Below are 25,180 nucleotides of genomic sequence, written 5' to 3'. Positions count from 1 at the left end.
GGGGGAAACCAAGGCAGGGGTCCTAGGGTGCGGGAGAAGGCCAGGCCCAGGGTTAGGGTTAGAGGTTGCGGCGGTGAAAACTGTCCTGTTGTACCATGAACACTGAAATCATGTATACTTTACTTTAGACCATTTTTCTGTATTTGTCTCTGAGATGTAGTGGAGTAGAAGTAAAAGTATAGAACATTGTAAGATACACCAGTAAAGTAAAAGTACCTCAACATTGTACTTAAGTACAGTACTTGAGTAAATGTACTTGTTTAATTTACACCACTGCCTAACGTAATTATTCAATGCAAAACTGTTAAGCTCTGTCATGATGGTACCACTGGTCTTCTTTACTACATATTACTGGCTTTGACATTGTGTTTGTGCCATCTCTTTATCTGTGCAGACCATGTCTTTGTAGTAGGCCTAGTGTCTTGTTTGCTAGTACTCTTGTATCTCCATCCATCCAGATTATTTGTTAACCCCAGTCGCCTGTGTCCTGTTTGCCCCAGTTTACACACACACACACACACACACACACACACACACACACACACACACACACACACACACACACACACACACACACACACACACACACACACACACACACACACACACACACACACACTCACATAGATTCAAAGACCACGCTCACTCACATTCACACTGATCCGGTATTCTGGTAATGGTTCACAGTTGAACGATAAATACAGGTCACCACCTTGTGGTGAATGTTTGGAAGTACAGCTAATCCACCAGAAACTTGGTATTACAGTAGTGCTATACATCCAAATATTTCTCAAATTTCCAACAGTCGATAAATATTTCAACATCAAAATGACATCCCCTTGAAAGAATGTGGAAGAAATGATGATACTGACATGATACTGGCCATGATACTAACCTAGCTCTGGTCCATAGTGTTAGAAGGAGTTCTCCTTACTCCTTATATAACGCTATGGAGAGCTAATACTGACCATGATACTACTGACGCGATACTGACGATGACATTACTGACATACTAACCATGATACTACTGACATGATACTGACCAATAATAAATCAACCATAACTCCAACCCTAATTAACCCCTATATCTAGCCAAATCTCAAATTCTACTGTATTTGTGGGGACTTTTGGCCCTCACAAGTATAGAAATACAAGTGTACACACACACACACACACAGACACACACACACAGACACACACACACACACACACACACACACACACACACACACACACACACACACACACACACACACACACACACACACACACACACACACACACACACACACACACACACACACACACACACACACACACACTTTTAATAAGCTTCCTCCTAGCAGGGTACTGTAAATGTGAACAGAACATTGGAAATGTATTCAGGTTATAATCCTTGCAGATCCAAGCTGAAATATTAAAAAGGCACAGATGTCATTTGCCATCCTGACATAAAAGCTGAAATCCCCAAAGCTCATTCTACATTGCTGGCTTTAGGGGGAGAAAAGCCTGCCTGGATAATAAATAATAAATGTCCAATGTTGTTTATATAGAGATCCATGAGACACTGACAGGCGGCTCTATTTCAGTGGTTCTCAACCTGTGGGGATAATCAGTGGTTCTCAACCTGTGGGGATAATTTGGGGACCCCAAATTATTTTGGGGGATCCCCAGATGATTAGCTTAATGTGCAACATTGTTTTCTCACTCAACAGTAAACAAACCAACATACAGGATAAGTGTATGGTATCTGTACATTTCTAAAGTTACAATTTAATGCATTTTAAGACCCTTTAAAGACCTCTAAAATGAAAATAATTAATATAAATATATATAAAACCATTACTGCATCAAAAGTAATCAACAAACTATACTACCAAAAAGGGTTAAACATTGGCCAAATTGTCAAAGATAATAATTTTCACAATTATCTGTCTGTGGTGTCAAACTAAATTTAATGCCTCAACCCCTTACAATTCCAAGTGCTTGTCAGGGTGGGGGGGGTCCCCAGTTCAAATACGATTATTTTGGGGGTCGCGCCCTGAAAAGCTTGAGAACCACTGCTCTATTTGACTACAAGAACTAAGCAAACTGTGTTGTGCCTGAAACGTATTTCACAGGTTCTGGATTTGTTTCCATTCACTACGGCCCAGTTTAAGATAAGGTTCTCAGAACCTAATTTGGGCCTTGCTCAGGTGGTAATACTAAGCCTGAGTTGAACTCAGAAATTGTACTTCCCAAAAAAGTGAAAATATGATACATTGAAAAAAGTATTTTCTTTAAAACTTTTTTTTTTTTTTTGTGATACCGATAAATAGGAACTTAAAGTGTACTGTGTTTGTTCCACTGATCCAAGCCGGAACACAATCGATTGACAGAGCATTAAAATAAACATGCTCTGAAAATGCATGCCGTCTGTCAGCTAGCTGGGTGGGCCGTGAGCACTTTCAATATGTTCAAGTGGACCCTTATCCAGAAAAAGTGTTATGTGACATGTTGCTTGACAAAAAAAAAAGGTTTTCAACATGACAAACACTCAACAACACACGTCAACACTTTTGTTGTTGAAAATATGCCATTCTCTGCATACTGTAGGCAGCATACTGTAGGCTTGGAAGGGGCAATCAAAGGCAAATTCCATAACAACTAAGGCTGAAACATAACATTATATTTTATTAATTCAAGCAAACTGTTACAGTCAACAGTTACATAAGTTACATGGTATACAGTATTGATCTTTTCTTCTTCTTTTTTTCTTTTTAAACCAGGGTTCCTTTATTCCACCCCCTCCCCATTTGTCCCCAAACATAGAAACAGCTAATCCATACAAGCGCAGGCAAGTAAGTAGTAACAGCACGATACATTCATCAACTCAACAATACGTTTTTTTTTGTACGAACAATAAGGCAAGTAGAAGAAATAACAAACAAATGAAATATAAGGACGGCAGACATCTTCAATTAGGAGTCAAAGAAAGGCATAAACGAATCCTTCTTTCTTCTGAGGCCTCAAAAAAGGTGGCATTACACATGTAGACAAACCATGGCCTTTTCAATTCTTCAGGGTAACCGTAAACTGCTCTAGAACCCAACGAGGTAAGGCTTCTTCTCGCTAGCCAGACAGAAAAAAATAAGAGTCCAGGGTATCTGTGGGATAAGCTGCCTTCAGTAGAATGAAGTGATTTGTACCTGGAGTCGGCTGGACACTGCATTGATCCACAGGCCTTTCAGCACCACATTTATGTATTCAAACCACTGATCTAGAAAACTAGAGCCCGACCGAATTTGTGAGTCCGATGCTGATCCCGATTTTGGAGGGTCCTGGACCACTGATTACCGATATTTTAAACCGATATTTTTGTCAAAAATTGCTAAAAGTTTCAAATCAATTTGAAATACTTCCGATTCAAAGTTTCTATTTTGAAAATGTAACTTATAACAAACAAATAAATACAAATAACCACTCAAGCCCTATTAAAAATAGCTAACCTTCTATCTTTGAAAATGTTTGAAAATGTTAACTTATAATGATTAGGACACATCAGCTGTATAATTGCCGACACCGATGTCGCCAAAAAAGAAAAATAATGGCCGATATATCGGCCAGGCTCTAATTCGAACTTCTATTTCCCATATCCTTTCTTTCCCACAGCATACTGTATATTTGCCAAAGAGACCGAAGACCGCACTGGACATAGTGTATGTATACTATCTATCTATCCCACGAGAGACTACTTGTTATGGCCATAAGGACACGGAGAGAGGAAGGTAGCGCAATATACGCAAACCAATGGCTCAATAAGGTTTATTTTGACATTACCCCTTAATGTCAAAATGAGCTTCGGTTGGTCTTTAGGGACCCACAGAAGGAAAACAACATCTCCCTCAATCTCTTGGCATACATTTCCCTGGAGCATAGATTAGTGCAGGTGAATGGATGGTGCAGACACTTGACCACACAAGACCACAAACTTTCCCTGTCTTCATTTTCACCACGGTCTTACAACAATCATCACGACATACAGTATCATCACAATCGTTAGTTCTGAAGTGGTGAAAATAAGTCCTGCAGAGAAAAAAACGAAACAAAATGAAAAAAAACTAATAACAAAGACGACCCAGCAGAATCAACACACAGCCGATGTGCATAACCAGTCTTGAAGTGGTTGTTATTGGCAACTACTGGCCCTTTAAAACTGCATATTCAGTAGGAGGGAAAAAAAGGAAAGACACAAAAATAAAACAGCATCCATTCAATACCACTTTCACCCACAAGGTGGCAAAATTGTACAGGGGAACTTAAGATAGATGCAACGTGCCACTTTTTTTCTTTTTTACATTGACACACAACATTGCTGAACAGAGAAGTGGTTCTTCATGTCTTTTTTTCTGTTGTTGTTAAAAGTAAAGAAAAAAAAACGTGGGTTATATTCATGTTTAACAACTGCACACGGGAGATTTTATAATAAAAAACAAAAGCTGGTAGAAAGAACTCAAGGTTTGTGTGTGGTGATGTAAAAAGATGAATGAATACAAAAAATAAACAGCGAAACGGACAAGTCGACGCAGAGACTTCCCTCCAACACTGGGACCACAGAAGAACAGCAAGTGGGGGAGAGAGAGAGAGAAAGAGAGAGAGATGGATGAAAATACTGATGATGGGCAGGAGGAGGCCTTCGTCTCCTTCATTGGTTTCTCAACGTCGCTTCCGGGAACCGCCAGCAGTTCAAATGGACACTGAGGGGTCCATTTGGTTCACTCTCTGAGTTAAACAAGCACTGAGGATTTTACAGTGTAGACTGAGGGTTCCACTTTAGTTCAGTGATTCTCACACATTTTTATTTCAAGAACCCCCCCCCCAGTTGGATATGCATTATGCCATGGACCCCCATTTGATAATAATAATAATGATACAATTAAAAAGAAAATCTCTGGGAACCCCTATCTACATTGTAAAATTCAGCATCAATTTAACTCAGAGAGTGTACAAATGGAACCGGGTCCATTTGTGGAACGAGTGAATTTGTACAAGAAAGAACGAGAGAATTTGTGCACGGGAATTTGTGAACGAGAGAATTTGTAAACTCTCAGAGTTACAGACCCGCAAGGGTCCAGTTTGGACCCCTGGTGGTCCCCGAACCCCACGTTGAGAAACAGCAGTGTGAGAGGCTCTTGTGGGAGGTGAGTGGGAGTGCAATTGGGGGGCTTTCCCAACGCGTCTCGCCTCTGCACCCCCCCCCCCCACACACACAATCCCTCCCCTCTCTCTCTCTCTCTCTCTCCTCCATCCTCATCACTCCATCCAGTCTCCCTCGTCGAACTCGGACTCGTCCTCGGAGTCGGAGTACTCGACGGCGATGCGTCGCGACAGGATGGTGGCAACGTCGTTGCCCACGCGCTCGTGCTTGGCTTCCTGTTCCCGCTGCTCCTCCACCTTCCGCAGTTGGATGCCTGGCGGGGACAACACACACACCGAACACACACACACACAAGCATTTTTATAACTATACTTGTGAGGACATCAACATTTTAGGACAGTTTATTAATGCAATTTTTATTTATTTTTGGGTGATTTTTAACCCAAACTCTAAAACCAAAAATAGCAGATCTACAAGCTCACAACGTGAGCCAAACCCTAACCCTAATTGGCTCAACGTGAGACAATTTCTCAAATTCTACTATACTTGTGGGGACATTTGACCCTCTCAAGTATAGTAATACACGTGCACACGCACACGCACACACACACACACACACACACACACACACACACACACACACACACACACACACACACACACACACACACACGGCAAGGGGGAGGGGCAGAGGAGAGGAAATAAAAATGGAACGAGAGGGAGCGAGGAGAGAGGAGGGGTGGGGGAGTAGGAAGGGGGAGGGGGTGTAGACTGTGTGTGTGTGTGTGTGTGTGTGTGTGTGTGTGTGTGTGTGTGTGTGTGTGTGTGTGTGTGTGTGTGTGTGTGTGTGTGTGTGTGTGTGTGTGTGTGTGTGTGTGTGTGTGTGTGTGTGTGTGTGTGTGTGTGTGTTGGGGGCATGGTTATAAAAGATCAGGGAGACGCAAGGTTTTAGAGACGGAAAGAGATGTGCCATTGGGAGAGAGGTAGAGTGATACGGTGAGTAGGAGGAGGAGAGAATAAAGAGAGAGAGAGATGATCTGGTTCTGTTCTTTTGGCAAAAGTGACAAAAAACTGCATCACTGTCGGGTGGAAACCTTGTATGTCCAAAACCATTCATTTTTTTATTATTTACTATTATTTGTAATTGAATAAGTGAAAATAACCAATCTACAAGCTCACAACACGTCACATCGTGACCTGTTGCGAGCTTGTAGATCAGTAATTTTTTACAACTTTTGTGCATTCATTTTTCGAAAAAACATAAAAAGTTGAAACATGGAGATAGGAGGTTTCTGCCTGACAACGACGATAAAAAAAAGGAAAAAGATTGCTGAGCAAATTCCAGCACTGTTCCATGTGCTGCAGTGCAATTTCTGTGCTGGTCTCTATGTTTATGTGGTGCTTTGTCATTTAAAATGCTGATTCAACCCGTTCAAATGTTGTTTTGGATAACTCAAAGCTATCATCAAAATGCCACATCTACATGCTGCCCCAGCTTAACTATGTACTTTCTCCTCTAAAACTGTTTTATTTACAAACTTCTTTTTTTTTACATCCGGCTCCGGGTGAGTCTGAATGAGTCAGTAAGCGAAAGTGATCATGAAAAATAAACAGAATAGCGCGACTACAGTCAAAAGTAAAAACTCGGGATTTCTCGTGCTGGCACTGAGGGTACTCGGGAAAAACTCGGGATATCTCGGGGCGTGGCACTGAGAGAGTTAAGTAAAAGTATCAATTACTCCGGCATTAAAAATGTACTTAAGTAAAATGTACTTAAAGTACCAAAAGTGGAAAGTCATTATGCAGAATGTATTAAAAAAACTTTTGAAATAGCAGATGCATTGTGAGCTTGCAGATCTGCTATTTTCAAATGGCCGAAATATATATACGGCTGAAGTGGTTAAAGTGTGTTTTGTAATAATAATCAAAATCTACAAAGTAACTAGTAACTAAAGTTTTCAAATAATTGTAGTGGAGTAAAAGTTTAATATTTAAATATCTACAAGCTCAGTACGCATGGGCTTCTGGAACGGCTATTTTCAATGTTATATTAACACATTTTGCTGGGGACCCCCTGGAACCCCCTCAAGGACCCCTGGAAGGTCCCAGGGACCCCACTTTGAGAACCACCGCCACAATTCGCCAGGCGAACGCTCCTCACAGCCCCACCCTGTCCACCCACCTTTTCGGATGGCCTCCAGCAGCACGCTGCGCGCGTCGCTGATGGGCGGCAGCAGGGCGCCCGGGTGGTGCCTCTTGCTGTGTCCCGGCTCGTGGGCGTGGTGCGGCGACGCGGACGACATGGCCGCCGCCGAGGGGAAGGACGGGATCGGCGGAGGCCCCGACGGGCAAGGGGAGGAGCTCCGCGCTCCGGGGAAGGGCAAGGGGGGCGGCGGGGGCGGCGGCGGCAGGATGGAGCCGTCCAACTGGGAGGAGCCGGAGCCCGGATGCGGCGGGCCGCCTTTGTCCTGCTGCTGGAGACGGGCCGGGGAGGAGTGGAGGGGAGGGGCCACGGGGGGCGGGGCCGGGTGGAGGACGCCGGGGGCGATCGTGAGCGGGGCGGGGGGAGGCGGGATGGCCGGGGCGTGCTGCTGCTGCTGGACGGGCAGCGGGGGGATGGGGGGAGGGGGGGTACCCCGCAGGCCGCCCGGCCCGCCGCCACCGGAGGGTAAGGGGGGAGGCGGAGGAGGGAGAGGTGGAGGCGGAGGTGGAGGGGTGTTGGAGTTGAGACCCCCCGTCCGGGCGGGAGACTGAGGCCTGCTGTCTGAGAAGCCTGAACTGGAGCTAGAGAGAGAGAGAGAGAGAGAGAGAGAGAGAGAGAGAACATTTTTCAAAAATAAGGGAAATCAACAAGCTTGTGGATCTGCCATTTTCGAAACAATCAGCTATTATCAAATAGCCGATGTACTGTATATAGGTTTAAAGTGGTTAAACTGAAGCAAGCCCAAATAAGCAACTACGCTTTAGAAACAAGGCCCCCAAATAACTAGCAACTTCCTATATTTACATGCCACAACAAGCTTATACTAAGCAGACTTGGCAACACTCCTCGCCTCAGCTGGTAATTGTTGTGGATGGAGTGTCATCAGTGGCTGACCGTTCCTTCAGGCTGTTTTCAGGCTGTTTCCCCAGCGTTCTGAGGGAGAATGTGCTCACGCACACAGGCCATCGCTAAACACCATGACGGACAAATTCACAATCCATTGTCTTTTCGCAGCGAGAAAAACTGTCCCAGGCGCGCCGCCAAGCAAACCCACAGCAACCACCTCTATCAAGCCTATGAGGCACAGTGGTAAAAATGATTTATGACTAATATACAAAGTGTATTATAATAGATGTGTAGACATGATATGGGCGAGAGGACACAACAACAGATTACAGCATGTCAATCGAATAATTGAGAAGTGAGTTTTTTTAGATATCTCAATTAAATATTCTTCTACACATTAAACACTGTACAGCAGGGGTCTTCAATGTTTTCAGGCCAAGGACCCCCTAGCTGAGAGAGAGATGAAGCAGGGACCCCCTCTATATTGTATAAAATTGTGTTTCAGATTCAACTTTTTTTGTTTACGTGGTCTGCTCTTTTTTCCCTCTACACCGATAGCTCTTTGCCAAAAATATCCGATCTACAAGCTGACCACGCCTCGCAGTGCGAGGCGTGGTCAGCTTGTAGATCGGCTATTTTTGGCTAAAGTTCTCCTCAGAAAAGGGATGCTAGGGTTCAAGTGGTTAAGGTAAAAAAAAAATCATATCACACAAAGATTTGGCGGACCCCCTGTAGTAACTCTGAGGACCCCCTGTTGAAGACCCCTGCTGTACAGTGCATCTCAATGAATCGATTAACCACTTAAGCCCTATTTTATACTTCGTTCGAAAAGAATATAAATAGGTGTTGTGTTGTATGTATGTATCTTGTTTTTGTTTATTTTTTAATTATTCATGATGCTTATATGGACACCGGCATAATTGTACTGCTGTACATATCGCTGATATGATGAATAAAAACAATCGATAACAAAAACAAAGAATGTAAATAGGACATCTCCAGGCTCACAACGTGTCGCATTGCGTTGCGTTGTGAGCTTACAGATCTACTATGTTCACTATTTTTGTCATTTTTGGAACAATGACATGCCCAAAATAGAGATAGATTATTAATCAAATATTCATATATTTTCATAATCATTTAAATCGATAGGTTCCATTAACTGCTGCACCCCTATAAATCAATGACTTGATTTCAGCCTGGCTGTCCCTACTGATCTCTCCATCCCTTCTGACCAACAAAGAGACACAAAATGACCTCTGATACCCTCGCTGGCCGTAACACTTTATTGATTCACCCCTCAGCTTCTCCCTCTCTCCCTCTCACCTCTCTACAAGACATCAATCCATTCACCCATCCATCCATTGCACCTTCTTCACCTTTCTTTTATTTTTTTTGTGTCTTTTTTTTTTTTGCACCCCGCTCCAACAGAGCAGAAAATCCTAGAACAGAGAGCGGAGCTGCAGCCCTTTGTGTGTCTTTGCAACAATACACTCTAACATAATAGCAGTGTTGCAATGCTGAATTGGAAGGTGGTTGCACTCTATTTTAAAGACGTGACGCGCACGTCGCTTAACACCTACACTACAGGTCACACAATGGACAATTGATATGCATCTAGGCTCAGTCCTATGTTAATTCGCCAGGTGTGAGTCGAGAGCCTTTGTAAACTTTGTTGAGGTGTGAATTTAAAGTCGTTTTAAATCTATGCGTGTGCCTGTGCGTGCTCCTGGTCAAATAGGTTCCTGCACAGCGTGAAAGGCCGTCCAGTGAGCATTGCACCCCTGCGTAATAGGAAGACCACTCACTGTTGACTGACTGATCTACGAGCTCATAATGCGACAATGGAAGAGTTAACTGACAGAATAATCTATAGTAGCAGCCCTACAACAACCAACATCTGATGGGATTACACATTACTGTATGTATGTACTGTATACAGTGTATGTGTGAGACTGTGTATATGCATAAGCCAGTTATGTCAGTTAGACTCCCAGTCAAACAGAATGTGTTTGTTTAACATGTTGGGAGTACCAGCTGGGGGAGATTAACAGCTGATTTACCATCACTGTTGAAATTACAGCTACGCTATGTCGTCCAATGTAAAAAACATAAAAACATGCCATGCTACGCTATGTCGTCCAATGTAAAGAACATAAAAACATGCCATGCTACGCTATGTCGTCCAATGTAAAAAACATAAAAACATGCCATGCTACGCTATGTTGTCCAATGTAAAAACCATTAAAAAAATAACATTCTACGCTATGTCGTCCAATGTAAAAAACATAAAAACATGCCATGCTACTCTATGTCGTCCAATGTAAAAAACAAACAAATGACATGCTACGCTATGTTGTCCAATGTAAAAAACATTAAAAAATGACATTCTACGCTATGTTGTCCAATGTAAAAAAAAATAAAAAATGACACTCTACGCTATGTTGTCCAATGTAAAAAACATTAAAAAATTACATGCTACGCTATGTTGTCCAATGTAAAAAACATAAAAAAATTACACGCTACACTACAGGGTATAATATATATATGTGTGTGTGTGTGTGTGTGTGTGTGTGTGTGTGTGTGTGTGTGTGTGTGTGTGTGTGTGTGTGTGTGTGTGTGTGTGTGTGTGTGTGTGTGTGTGTGTGTGTGTGTGTGTGTGTGTGTGTGTGTGTGTGTGTGTGTGTGTGTGTGTGTGTGTGTGTGTGTGTGTGCGTGGGGGGAGGGGGCTGGGGTGTCCCACCTGATCATAGAGGGTGGTTTGATTTCTCCCAGGGAGTGCATGGGTGGTGGTGGCGGGGGGTCGTGCGGTCGGGAGTACATTCTGTCCCCGGTGCGGTTGAGCAGCTCGTTCATCTGGGTGTAGGGCAGCGCCGCCAGCGAGAAGGGCCCGTCCAAATGCTCCATGTACAGCGGCGCCCTGAGCCCACAAACCATTTAACTTATTTCATTAGTTTTTCCCTCTTGTGTTTTGGTGGTCTTCCTCATGCTCCTTAACCACTTAAAACCCCATACGTTGTTGAGCGGAGTCCCTCAGGGCTCTATTCTCTTTTCCGTTCATTCTACAAAATGTCTTCTAAATCCTAATAGTTTTTTGAAAAAAACGTTTGTTTCTATATCAGTGGTTCTCAATCTTTTTCATGTCAAGGACCCCAAAATGTATATGTTTTTGGCCACGGACCCCCATCTCAAAATATTTTGTTCCAGGGACCCCCCAGAAGCAAAGATTTTAGTTACAAATGTTTGCTTTAAAAAATATATATTCAAAGATTTGCACACATTTTCACAATTTCTCAAAAATAGCAGATCTACAAGCTCATAGCGCGGCACTGAGTGCCGCGCTATGAGCTTGTATATCTGCTATTTTTGAATAGCCAAAGTGTAAAATAATGCTTTTTAGCTCAAATCTAAAAAATGACACAGATGCATCTCCCGGTCTTAATGGGTTAAATAAATATCCTCGCTGAAAATAGCCGATCTACAAGCTCTCAACGTTGTGAGCTCGTCGGTCTGCTATTTTCCGCAAAGGTTTTCCCCAGAATACGGATGCTGGGGTTAAATTCTTTTAATTCATGTTTGATTGAGAGTCTTCGCTGACCAAAGACAAACATGGTGAAAAACAGTGGTACTCAAAGTGGGGACCCCCAGGGGTCACTGAGGGGGTTCCAGGGGGTCCCCCAGCAAAATGATTTAATATACAGTCAAAATCCGTTAAACCACTTTAACACTATTTATACTTTGGCTATTGATAATAGCCGAGCTTGTAGATCTGCTATTTTTGAAAAATCGAGATAAAAAATAAATAAATCATTTGTAACATTGAACCGGCTGGCACAAAATCTTTTCAGATAGGGGTTCGTGACCTAATACGTATGAATCCGGGGCTCCTTGACGTGAAAATGTTTTGAGAACCACTGTTGAAACACACACGCACACACAGACACACACACCTGTTGTCGTGGTAGGAGGCGGAGCCGTTAGCCTCCTCGTGGGGCTCCCTGTCGTCGGGTTCGTCCTGGGCTAGCTCCGCCCCCAGCGCCAGTTTCTGCCACTCCTTCTTGCGGTCGTGGGGCGCTCGAGGTATCTTCTCTGGCTCCAGAGGACGCTCTATGGCCTTCAGCTTTAACAGGTCCAATTGGGAGGGTGATAGGATTGCAGCAGAGATGGTGTAGGATGTGATGGAGAAACAATTTGAAAAATAAATATAAATAGAGAGCGAGGGGGGCGGGGGAGGCAAGCAAGCAAACAAACAAAGAACGAGCAGAGAATGTATGGTGTTGGGAGGAAGAGAGCGAAAGACGTGAAGTGAGAGGGAGAGGAGAGAAAACAGTTCAGATTAGTGGCTGTATCCTCTACTACGACATAAATGTCAATAATAAAATAATCTGCCTACTGTTTGCCATTAAGGTCAGACAGGAGGGACACAGAAGGTTTAAGGTTTAGAGGCACACAGTGAAATCCAAAGTGTTCATTTATCTCTGATATATTAACTCAACACTCAGGATTTTTCTGTGTTGGAAAACAAGAAATGGCAGGCAAGAAAAAGGTGTTTCACAACTATCCTGTCCCCAACCTTTTTAGCGCGAACTGTAAAAAATTACATTCACTTAAAGGAGAATTCCGGACATTTTAAGTGTTATCTTTGATGTGTCGTTACTCACCTACCGACGTAAACAGTGGCATTGTTTATTTCCAGATATTCCCCTGTCGTCATATTTTCAACCTCCTCCGTTGTCATAATGGGAGCGTGTGTCATAGGGAAATTCGTCTATTATAACCGATGCAAAGTTATTTTTTTCTCTACTACTACTCATTGTGGAGTCTGATGATAGTCAAACATGCAGTGAAAGTTCCTGAGAGGCTACCGCTAATGACGAACGAGCTAACGCTAGTTGCTTGTTTCTCAACATGGCAACACCAAGTTGCCAGGTTCTGGGAGAGAAACAAGCAACTAGCGTTAGCTCGTTCGTCATTAGCGGTAGCCTCTCAGGAACTTTCACTGCATGTTTGACTATCATCAGACTCCACAATGAGTAGTAGTAGAGAAAAAAATAACTTTGCATCGGTTATAATAGACGAATTTCCCTATGACACGCGCTCCCATTATGACAACGGAGGAGGTTGAAAATATGACGACAGGGGAATATCTGGAAATAAACAATGCCACTGTTTACGTCGGTAGGTGAGTAACGACACATCAAAGATAACACTTAAAATGTCCGGAATTCTCCTTTAAGCCCTAATTAAAAATGAATGAAAATTGCCAATCTACAAGCTCACAACGCGTGTCGTGAGCTTGTAGATAAGCTATTTTCACTTCTTTTTTTTTAAAGGTTTGGACATTTCTGGGAAATCTGATTTAAGTAAGGTTTCAGATTTCCTTCTCTGGAAGTCTTTTGAAAACTTTTTTTTGTGCTTGAAAACAAACAAACAAAAAAAAAGGATATTTACTTGCGACCCATCAAGAAGGGTGCGCAACCCAAAAAAATGGGTCACGACCCTACGTTTGGGAAACACTACTGTACAAGGTTAACCGAGGATCTCCTCTTTCAGTATAATGGTCTTGATTTTGCACAGTTGTCATAGCGACAACTTCCTCTGAAGTTTTTCTTTGTGTGCATTTTAGACGAGGCTATATGGAATATTTACAGCGCAAGGCCTTCGAAGAGAGAAATCAACACGGCTGTTGAAAGAGCATAATATCTAGCTACACAGGAAAGTCGCTCCCCCAACACACACATAACTCTGGGAACAGGGAAGACTGCTAGACCATGTACAATACCAAATGACATACTGTAGTCACAATACTACATACTTTAGTCAGCCATGCTCTTCTGTAGAGGGCCATCCACACACCAAGAATTACTATCATGATAATAATACACAATTTGTTGGGAAAATCATTTTAAACAAGTACAAGCACGCACAGCCAAAGTTAAAAGGCTCGGTGCTGAGCAGAGACCATATTAAAAGAGAACAGTGAGGTCCACCCACTGGATCCAGCTCCAACTGTGTTTTGGATTTTTGGATTACCACCAAGGTGGTAGTCCAGTCAGTGTGCGGACTCTGTTCTCTTTAAAACCACTTGAACCCCAGCGTCCATATTCTGGGGGGGGGGGGGGGGGGGGGACATTGGTCTATGACTACAGGGGTTTAAGTCGTTACAAATCATTTTAACATAACGTCTTTGTCGGGTGGAAAACTCATGTCCAAAACTGTTACTTTTCAGGATTCAAATTGAAAAGATCACAAAAGTAGCAGACCAAAAAGCTCGTAATGAGCTTATAAATCTGCAACCTTTGATGCTTAGTGTGACGCTGTAGTATGATAAAGTAGTGCGTTAATTTACGAAAAAAATCAGAAGTCAGAATATGAAGATAAGACGTTTCTGCCCGACAACAACGATAAAGTGGATGGTAGATGGAGTCCCCACCACAACATAGCAACAACGACAGTAGGGAACAATATCATTGGGACACCGTGACAGCTGTTCAAAATCCACCCGAATGTAACAGGGCGTCACGTTCATCACATCACTCAGATTCAACATGTTTACATAACGCTGTCATCAGTGGAGTGTGTGGACGCTCACATCACTATCGCTACAGTTAACGTAACAGTTATCAGTCTTGGTGTGGATGAACCCTTTACTCAGCAGAGTAATGCTGGGTCTTAGCCAGAATATATCAATAAAAAGCAAATCTCTTGCACACCTACAGTACAAAGGCGACAGGTGCGTAGGAGAAGACGGGCCCACCGCACTAAAAAAGACAAAACTCTCGCACACTGTCTTCAAAGGCAAATAAAAAGTTTTAATGGGAAACAACGTTTCGGTCTGTTTAGACCTTCATCAGGTTATCTTTCTAAGATATCAGGTTATCTTAGAAAAATAACCTGATGAAGGGGTTTAAACAGACCGATTTTAATTGCATTTGAAGACAGTGTGCGGGAGTTTCTTCTTTTTTTAGCCAGAACATATCACACATTAGTCTAGTTGTCAAACACATTCCCTGTCCCAGGCCCTAGCAAAAACATGAAACCTTGAATTATTCACACACATCAGAAATCATACACAGGTACAGTAATTGTTTTGCTTCATTTTTTTTTTGGTAGATAAATCGCTAGAGTTTTCACATACCTGCCCTGGAAGGTCTAAGTACCTATAGACCTGATCATACATGCGTGGGTCCTGTAACTACAAGAACAAAAACAAGAAAACAAAAACAAAAAAAGCACAAGAGAAGCACCGGTGGGCACAAAATTAACAGGGCACAGTGTGGGCTTACAGCTCACAGCCAACAAGGACAAAACACAGGGTCGTGGATGGGATGTGTGTGTGTGTGTGTGTGTGTGTGTGTGTGTGTGTGTGTGTGTGTGTGTGTGTGTGTGTGTGTGTGTGTGTGTGTGTGTGTGTGTGTGTGTGTGTGTGTGTGTGTGTGTGTGTGTGTGTGTGTGTGTGTGTGTGTGTGTGTGTGTGTGTGTGTGTGTGTGTGTGTGTGTGTGTGTGTGTGTGTGTGTGTGTGTGTGTGTGCACTCATGTGTGTGTGAGGGACAATGGGGGAAAAAGTGCTGTTACACAGAAAAATGACAGCATGCACAGCTGGGGGGGACGTCACAACGTCACAATGCTCGGCAGGACACCGGACACGGTCTAGCGCAAACATCTCATTTAACCACTTAAGCCCCATTTCAGAGCCAGAGAAAATAACCGATCTACAAGCTCACAACACCTCGCAATGCGGCACGTTGTGAGCTTGTGGATCGGATATGTTTGGCTCTTTATGTCAAATTGAGGACATTTTGGAAGATTTTTGGTGGTTAAAACACACACAGACGTACTACAACAACAACAACAGCCCAAGCTCCGATACATACATACACACACGCACGCACATACACACACACACAGAAAGGAAAGCAAACACATAGAAAGGAAAGGAAACATCGGTACAGGTATTGAGAAGACACTGGAAGAGGAGGACAAACTACAAAAGGCATCTTTCTAGACACTGGAGAAACAAACATTCCAACACAGTCCAATCCAGTGTTAATTAACTCCTATAGTGTTTTAACGCTCTCAGAGTTAAATTAACACTAGAGGATGTTACTGTGAGTGTGCAATACACAGCAGAACACACGGCATGCCAAACACAAGTGTTGGGAGTGACATCAGGTGGTGGTGGTAGAACAAGAACAACATAGGATGCTAAACAACACACGACGGAGTCATATATACAATTTATATATCACAGTCCAACTAAACATCAGCAGCTAAAACAGTTTGCGCATACACAGTGAAAAATCCTGAGTGTTAATTTAACTCTGAAAGGGTTCATTAAAGTTAAAACAACACTCAGTATTTTACTGTAGTACGTACCCATAAAACATTCTAGACAAAGACGATAACTATTATTTTCTTTTCTTTTCTGGACTGAACATAATGCTATATGAACAGCAAGTAAAGTATACAGTACTGATGATAACAATGCAATGTGTGTACCATTTCTATTACGTTTATGTCAAAAAGGTCAAACAGGTAGGTTTAGTGGTGATGATTCCAAGATCATGTACTGCATGCGTATAACACAATGTGTGTCAAAGTTTGTGACATATTCTAGACCAGGGGTCTTCAACGTTTTTCAGGCCAAGGAACCCATAGCTAAGACTCAAGAGAGAGATGAAGCAGAGACCCACACTACATATTGTATAGAATTGTGTTGCAGATTAAACTTTTTCATAGATTTCATAGATGCTTCATAGACTTGTTTGACAGCACTATCATCAGTGTTGTGTAAATTAATGTTTTTTCTTGGTTTGTTTACACATGATCTTTTCTATTAATATGTTAGATTCATGTTCATGTGTATTTTGAGACATTTAATCACTTTTTTTTTTAACTCTACACCAAACATCTTCACCAAAAACAGCCGAGCTACAAGTTCAACACGTGAGCTTGTACAGTAGATCTGTTATTTTTGGTGAATGTCCCCTCCACCCCCAGTAAATTTAAAGACCCCCTGTTGAAGACCCTTGGTCTAGACAATTCAATAACTCAAAACACATATGAGCCTATTTTATCAGACTCAAACCATCACATCAACACGGATCCCCTTATCAATCCCATTCCTGTTAGTAGGTGCTAAAATGGATGCAGATTGTGTTTATGTGTGTGTTTGTCTGTCTGCTGTAGAGTTTTCTTGGCTGGAATGAAACAGAGCATGTGACACAAACCATCTCCCCTGAGACCACTGTAACTTCAATTATTTTCAGTGGGGAACAGGGGCACGTCCATGGGCAGGCCCACACTAGACCCACCCATTTGGCATCCAGGTCCACCCAATCAGTGAGCTTGATTTTGTGAAATAATGTAATAAATAACGCTGGGCAAGACCTAGCCGGTTGAGTGTCTAAACGGATGTACCGGAATTTGGCGGAAGTGCCGCCCCCAGGAAATGACGTTGACGCTATACAAATCTGTTTACATGCTCCGTGAATGAAACGAGTGTCGTGATTGGTCGAAAAATATACGTTTCCGGGGGAAACACGTACGACGGAAGTCCTGCCCCTATAGACACTCTCTGCTTAAGGTCGTGACCAGGCTTTTCTCTTCGCAGATGGGTAAGGCTGGGAACGAGGCTAGTCATAAATATGTCTTGTTTTACTACCAATAAAGCGGTTTTAAATCAGTCTTTATTGATAGGACTAACCTTTTTATTGTTAAGGTCTTTTAAACAATATGAAATTTGAAGCTGCACTACTATTCATATACAGAAAATGCCTCTTTTAATACAGGCTGATGCCTTTATTCGTGGTGAAAAACAAATCTGTTCGAAAATATATATTTTCATGTGAATTAATCACACACACAAAACGCCCCCCAGTGAATTAGAAAATTGTCTTTTTTCAGAATTATATAATCGTGAATGTTGGCAGGTAATACAGACATGTTATTTTGTCAGCTGATGCACATTGTGGCCGCCTCCTCACAGAACAAGCCATCTCCCCATCCATCTGGCTCACAGAATAACAATAAAGCCTGATTTATACTTGTGCCGAATACTTGCACCGAAAATGACCGATCTACAAGTTCAGAACACATCGCGCTGTGACGAGTTACAGTATGAGTAATAATCATAGTAATAATAATAATTGTGTTCCCTTTAGTTGTTGTTGGGGTATTTTGCCAAGTACATTTACACATGCCTGGAATTTGTTTTCGGCATTTACCCGTCCTGACTATTAGGAGCAGTAGATGCCATTAATACGACACCTCAGGGACACTTCGACTCATAGACTGGGTGAGCTGGGGGTCGAACCAGCGACGTTCCAATTCCCAGACAGCCTCTCTACCCACTCGGCTACGGCTGCCAATGTTTTGACATGGAACGGACGGCATCTGTCGTGGTTTCCCTAACTAATGTTAACCCGGCCCACTGCTAGCACTCATTGCTATCGAGTGTTTGTTCAGTAACAGGAGTCTCCATGTCTCTCCTGCTATTTAATAAACAGAAAATATATTTTCAGGTTGTCACCTACCTGAAAACGTATTTTCTGTTTATTAAAGAGCTGGAGACGGGGAGACACCTGTGACTGAACAAACACTATAGAAATGATTACCAAAAAATATCACTTACCCTACCTTTAAGGCTTATTTAACAAGAAGGCCATTACTAGGAAGTGGATGCAACCACAGGCACCCACCGTGGAGGAATGGATTGAGATAGTTCATGAGATCTATAGAATGGAAAAACTGTCTTTCTCAATCAAAAATCAAGAAGACAAATTCTTTGGGATTTGGTCTAAATGGACTGAATACGTGAAACCAACCCGTTCAGATTTCTGTTGAAAGACTAAACAAATTTAAGGTGTCTTTTTTCTTTCTTCCCTTTTTTCTTTTCTTTTTTGCCTTGTAAGTGTTGACCCTGTAATTGTTCTTAAATGTGCGAGATTACGTGAAGCCCCCCCCCCAAGCTGCCCGCTGCCAGATATTATTATGTTATATTTTACTTATTTTTTGTCTTTGTTTTTGGTTTTAGTTTTTTCTTCTTGGTTTGTTTATTTTGAATTTTTTAAAAAAATGTTAAAATGTTGTCATCAATGAAAAATGAACATTTCAAAAACGTATGCCTATATGTACAAAAGAATGTGTATACATATATATATATACATAAATATAAGAAACTGTCTGTACACAAGATGACTACAATAAAAAAAAAGAAAAAAAAAAAGGCTTATTTAACAATTCGATGCTCAAAGGTTTCGGGGAAAAATAGCAACACAACACGTCATGATGCTACGCATTGTGACTCACAATGCGTGTGAGCAATTGATTATTGATTGCTCGCATGATTCTTTTTTTATATTTGATTAAATCGATTAGTTGGACTAACTGTTGCACCCCTTTACAGTACACACAGTCACTCAACACAAAATCACGCACACAACATTTCAACTTCTTGTCATCCCCTGCGTTTCTAAATTGATTAAAATTAAACACACACACACACACACACACACACACACACACACACACACACACACACACACACACACACACACACACACACACACACACACACACACACACACACACACACACACACACACACACACACACACACACACACACACACACACACACACACACACACACACACACCCCTCTGTCAGCACAGTCTTCCAATTATGTTTGCACACTGCGAATGTGAACTAGCAAAAGAACAACAACAATATTGGAGCCTGCTGGGAGGCTTAGCAGAGCATGAATTCAAACCGAAATGATTATAATATGTTAGATATGATTGATGCTACTGAACAGAATTCTGTTGTGGCTTATCTTATCTTAATGCAGTTGTGTGTTGTTGATCATGAAGATACAGAAAAGAATGACGTGCAACTAAAGAGCCAAGTCATGATGCCACTATTCTCCCAAGCCTGCTCGACAGTAAAATCCTGTGTTAAAAGTGTTAATTTATCCGTTTGTAACTCTCAGCATTAAGTTAACACTGAGGACTTTATTGTGTAATCCACAGAGCACAATGAACTTTATTAGGCTGTATAAGGTGAATGTGACAACAGTGTTTCGCTGTTGTGGAGCCACTGTGCGTCAAGAAGCACGGGACGAGAGGGTAGACGGAATGGGCCGTGTATGTGTGACTGTGTGTGTGTGTGTGTGTGTGTGTGTGTGGGGGGGGGGGCAGTGGTGGAAGAAGTATTTGGATTTTTCTTACTTAAGTAAAATAGTAAGTAAAACTTAAAGTCATCAACATTTTACTTGAGTAAGAGAGAAAAAGTATTGGCATCAAAATATACAAAAATCTTTTATAATTTGTCTAACTTTTGAAGCCCAAGTATAGACGAATCCACAGACGCGCTGCCTGTAGGCAGCCATAGCTGCGGTGTCAACGCACCGCGACACCGCAGCAATGGCCGTCTACAGGCAGCGCGTCTGTGGATTCGTCTATACGTAAAATTGGGCTTAATGTATGTATTATAGTGTAAGTAGAAATTAAAGCTGTAAAAAATATTGTAGTGGAGTAAAAAGTACATTATTTGCCTCTGAGATGTAGGGAAGTACAAGATAAAAGTATCGAACTAAATACTCAAGTAGATTCAAAGTACCTCAAAAGTGTACTTAAGTACAGTACTTGAGCAAATGTATGGGGGGGGGGGGGGAGTGTGGTTGTTACAGAATGAGAGAGGCACAGACCAACAAATACAGAAAGAAAGAGTGTCTGTGTGTATGTGCTGTAAGTGTCTGCTGTTATAAATGTAGCTAATTCCAGGGGGGCTCTGTGTGCGTGTGTGTGTGTGTGTGTGTGTGTGTGTGTGTGTGTGTGTGTGTGTGTGTGTGTGTGTGTGTGTGTGTGTGTGTGTGTGTGTGTGTGTGTGTGTGTGTGTGCATGTGTGTGTGGTATTCATCTCTCATCTGAATGGATCCTGCTGTGTAAGCTCTTTGAGTGAGTGTGAGCGTGTGCATTTGTGCGAGTAGTACTGGTGTCATAGTTATGTATTTATGTGGACTTGTCTGTGTGCGTACATGATAAATAGTGGAGCATGTACTGTATGCTTGTAGTTTTTGTTTTGGTGTATGGTTTTGTGTGTTAGTGAAATCATGAAAGTGAATGAATGTGCGTGTGTGTGTGTTCGTGTGTGTGTGTGTGTGTGTGTGTGTGTGTGTGCGCGCGCGCGCGCGCGCGCGTGTGCGTGTGTGTGTGTGTGTGTGTGTGTGTGTGTGTGCTTGTGTGTGTGTGCATGCGAGTGTGCATGTGTGTGTATACTGTATATAAAATGTGACAGACTCAGCAGAAGTCCGGAGGCTATGGTGCAGTGTTGTAAAACCCCTGGGAGCCCCATTGAGGCCCAGTAGCGCCAGACCACCCTGGGGCTGATGATAACACAGCAGCCCCTAATACTGCAACACACATTATTATTACTGGTGCTCCATCTAATAGGTTTGTGTTGTATACACTTTGTACAGTAATTATCTGTGGCTTCTGTTTTCAGATGAGGGTAATTACAGTAAGGTAATCATCTGAGAATTACTACACACAGATTAACCTCTACACTACAGCACAAATTTTGGCTGGCGGAAAAAAGTTCCTCTGCAGTCAATGTTATGCGCGTGGGCCAAATTATCATAATATTTAGAATTATCATGTAGCCTGGTGGGAATAACAAAATGTGCTTGTGTGTTCATGCCATAAGGGAAATAGGAAGTAGAAAGCTAGCAAACGGAGGCAGGCTGCAATCAAGAGCAGTGCAAGGAATGGCAAATCAATGCAGCCATCCATGATTCTGCAGCTTAATCCAGCATCTAGCTGTGCAGCTGATACACGTGTAGTCATTGTTACAATGCAAATCGAGTTGACATCGACAGCATGAGAACACAGATTCTCATGAATGTGAATGAGGATAAACAGTCCTCGTGACAGAAGATTTGAGGGGAGACTTGAGAGTTATTGTTAGTTTGGGCAGCAAACAGAGCTCTGCCAGGCAAAGAGTCACCCTAAAGGAGGGCTACAACCATTCCCAAGAAACGTGCAGTCAACGTTGTGCTGATAAATAATGTGACAGGACACCTTGCAGTTAGTAGAGTGAACGATCAGTGGCTGCTTCCCAATTTAAATGTAGTTTTGTACACCTATTTCTTATTCTACCTTACAGACAGTCAGACATAAGGCCAGCTAAAGTTAGAGACTGTATGCTGTTCATCATGTACAGTATGCTAATAGGAAAGTGGGGCAAAAACCACAGTAAAGGAACTAGTGATGATTCCATAGGGGGAAGGAGGGGTCCTTACATACAATGGCAATCACGACCCTGAAGATCAACTACTTTTACTCAGTCAAGGACTCTGTCCCCTTCTTCTCCTCGTGTAGAACCAGTGGTGGAAAAAGTACTCAAATGTTTTACTTAAGTAAAAGTAGCAATACCACCATATAAAAATACTCGGTTACAAGTGAAAGGCCTGTGTTAAAAATTTTACTTGAGTTAAAGTACAAAACTATTGGCATCAAAATATACTTAAAGTACCAAAAGTAAAAGTACAAACATTTTTGAAAATAGCAGATCGACAAGCTCACAACGCGTCGCGATGAGACGCGTTGTGAGCTTGTAGATCGGCTATTTTCAAATAGCTTATGTATAAAATACGGCTAAAGTGGTTAATTTATGTTTTATGATATAATAATTTATATCCGCAAAGTAAAGTAAAAATTACCTCAAAACTGTACTTAAGTACAGTACTTGAGTAAAGTTACTTTACACCACTGTGTAGAACTGGGATGCACTCAGGGGAGGTGAGTATTGGAGGGCAGTTAGTAATAGAGGTGGTGAGTACAACAGTCTCCAGAACCAGTCAAGAGAGGACGAAGCAGAGAGGCAGCAGGCTAAACCCAGGGAGGAGGGGCACAGGCGCGGGGGCCCGACGGCAGAGGTCGGGTTGTGGTCTTACCTCTGAGGGGTTGATGAGGGGAGGAGGGGATTCAGAGGGCACTCTTATAAGGCCCTCTGGGCACACATGATAAGGCAGCTCCAGCTGCACAGAGTCAGACACAACAGAGAGCGAGAGGTGAGAAAAGAGGACCGGTATATATATATATATATATGAGAGAGAGAGAGAGAGGTAGAGAGAGAGAGAGAGAGAGAGAGAGAGAGAGAGAGAGAGAGAGAGAGAGAGAGAGAGAGAGAGAGAGAGAGAGAGAGAGAGAGAGAGAGAGAGAGATGCTAAACGTGCAACAGACAGAACCCTGTTCTTTCTCGGATGTCACACTGGGCAGGGAAACAGTGTCTCGAGTTTGACATTATTAATATCTTTTCATACCCTGTTTGAAAAGGCTTACTGTGAAATCCCTAGGCTCTCGGTGCAAAGCATGCAAGTGGCAGTGTGTTGGCCTCTTGCCGATGTGTAAAAATGGCACAGTCAGGCACATTCCTAAACTTTATTGACTATAACTCCAAAACGCCGGTCATGATTCCGTGGACCTGTGCGTGCCAGGTTAATGTTTGGAACTTTCTAAGCTACCAGTAAAAATAACCGCGTATCCCTTGCTAAAATTGAAGCTGTGCAGTCGCACTTTCCCCAAAACCCACTACTGAGCAATTACCAGGCGTACAAAAGTGCACAAACCGCAAACAATTATCTATACCATTTCGATTAGGACATTATCATAAAACTTGGATTGAAAGAGCACTTAAACCAGCCCATTTAAAATTAAATACAATGTGCAGTCACACTATAGCAATGCAATTCAATTTGTGTTAGTAGTAAACTTTTTGTTGTTGTTGCAATAAACATTTAAATTAAATGAAAAACCTTTTATCAGGGCGTGCACCTACACTATGCATGTGTATTTCAGTTATTAAATTGTGAAAAGATCTGGGCTGTGCCAGTGCTCAGTGTACGTATATGGGAATAAATAAAAGAGGATTCTTATTCGGTCAATATACTTATCCAGGCCGGCACTGTTAACCAAGTAACCGCATATATACTTTGTTTTACGTCAAATAGAAAAAATAGCATCTCTACAAGCTCACAACACAGTTGTGAGTGAGCTTGTAGGCATCTTCGCTGAATGTTCACCAGTTTTTGCAGAATGTTTGACTAAGGCATGCCCAGAACAGGGATGCTAGGGTTCATGTGGTTAAATATGGCACAAAAGCATCCTGACCGTGCTTTTAGGGACAGACAGGAGGCCCAGTGTCTACAGTATGTTGACAGTGCACCAGGCTGTGATGTGTGCATGTTGCTTGTAGCAAGGGGCCCCCTGTTGAGCGAGCCATTCCCAGCTTGTCTATATAACTGCTTCAAGAAGACCACTGCCTCCATCTCTCTCCCACAGACCTCCTCGGTTGCCATGGCAGTGGGGGGGGGGGGGGGGGCTGGGGCAATTGGGAACAGTTGATTGGAGGAGGGGGTGGGGGGGGGTTGTAACTCGACATTGTAAACTTGTGCTTGAAAGCGGTTGGTAATGGGGTTGTTATGGACATGCTCTGTGTATACTGTATGTCTGTGCAGACGCAACAATGGATGTGTCCTGGGGTAATCTCTCAAGAACAGATTCTGCACTGCGTGAGAATCTGTCGTGAAGGCTCGTCGTAACATGTACACACTGAGCTACAAGTGGGCGTGCCTTCAGATCAGGAAGCAGGCCGCGCTTTACCCAATCAAATGTAGTGGGCGGGATTCACATGTCCGTCGATCTTTCCCCCTCGAAACAAACCGAAACTAATTTAACAATAGCGTCCGCGGAGCAGACAAAACCACGGAAATATATTCACATTTTAACTTACTCTTTCATCATAGAAACAAGTGGGCTTATAACCAAAACGATCCATGTTCTCTGGGAGAAGTGGTGTTAGTGTTCCGTGTAGAAATATTGTTAGTGGGAATGAAAACATAGTCGCACCAACCGGAAGTGACGCGGCATAGGCATACACAAACACCGGTCTCCTTGTGCTCTGGCTCTACGTTTTCTTCCCCCCAGAGCCAA

General features: G+C 42.6%; 1 protein-coding gene across 2 annotated transcripts in view; it reads right to left on the bottom strand.

Annotated features, from left to right (window-relative positions):
* Positions 1–2,726: 2,726 nt before the first annotated feature.
* The window catches only part of LOC308103550 (actin-binding protein WASF1-like), a 50,396-nt gene continuing 27,942 nt past the window's right edge, over positions 2,727–25,180 (bottom strand). The window contains exons 5-10 of one of the 2 annotated variants that reach the window (XM_080453573.1): positions 23,143–23,226; positions 15,325–15,381; positions 12,137–12,306; positions 10,930–11,106; positions 7,320–7,921; positions 2,727–5,450 (exon numbers count right to left, since the gene is read on the bottom strand). In XM_080453573.1, the coding sequence (XP_080309699.1) occupies positions 5,293–5,450; positions 7,320–7,921; positions 10,930–11,106; positions 12,137–12,306; positions 15,325–15,381; positions 23,143–23,226 (1,248 nt within the window). In that variant the 3' untranslated portion in view covers positions 2,727–5,292. The remainder of the gene's footprint in view (positions 5,451–7,319; positions 7,922–10,929; positions 11,107–12,136; positions 12,307–15,324; positions 15,382–23,142; positions 23,227–25,180) is intronic. The other variant, XM_080453574.1, reaches the window with a different exon arrangement.

The sequence above is a fragment of the Gymnoscopelus braueri genome (assembly GCF_963280865.1).
Source record: "Gymnoscopelus braueri genome assembly, chromosome: 16".
Lineage (NCBI taxonomy): Eukaryota > Metazoa > Chordata > Actinopteri > Myctophiformes > Myctophidae > Gymnoscopelus > Gymnoscopelus braueri.
The sequence above is the reverse complement of the archived record's forward strand: the minus strand, read 5'-3'. Positions and strand labels throughout refer to the sequence as shown.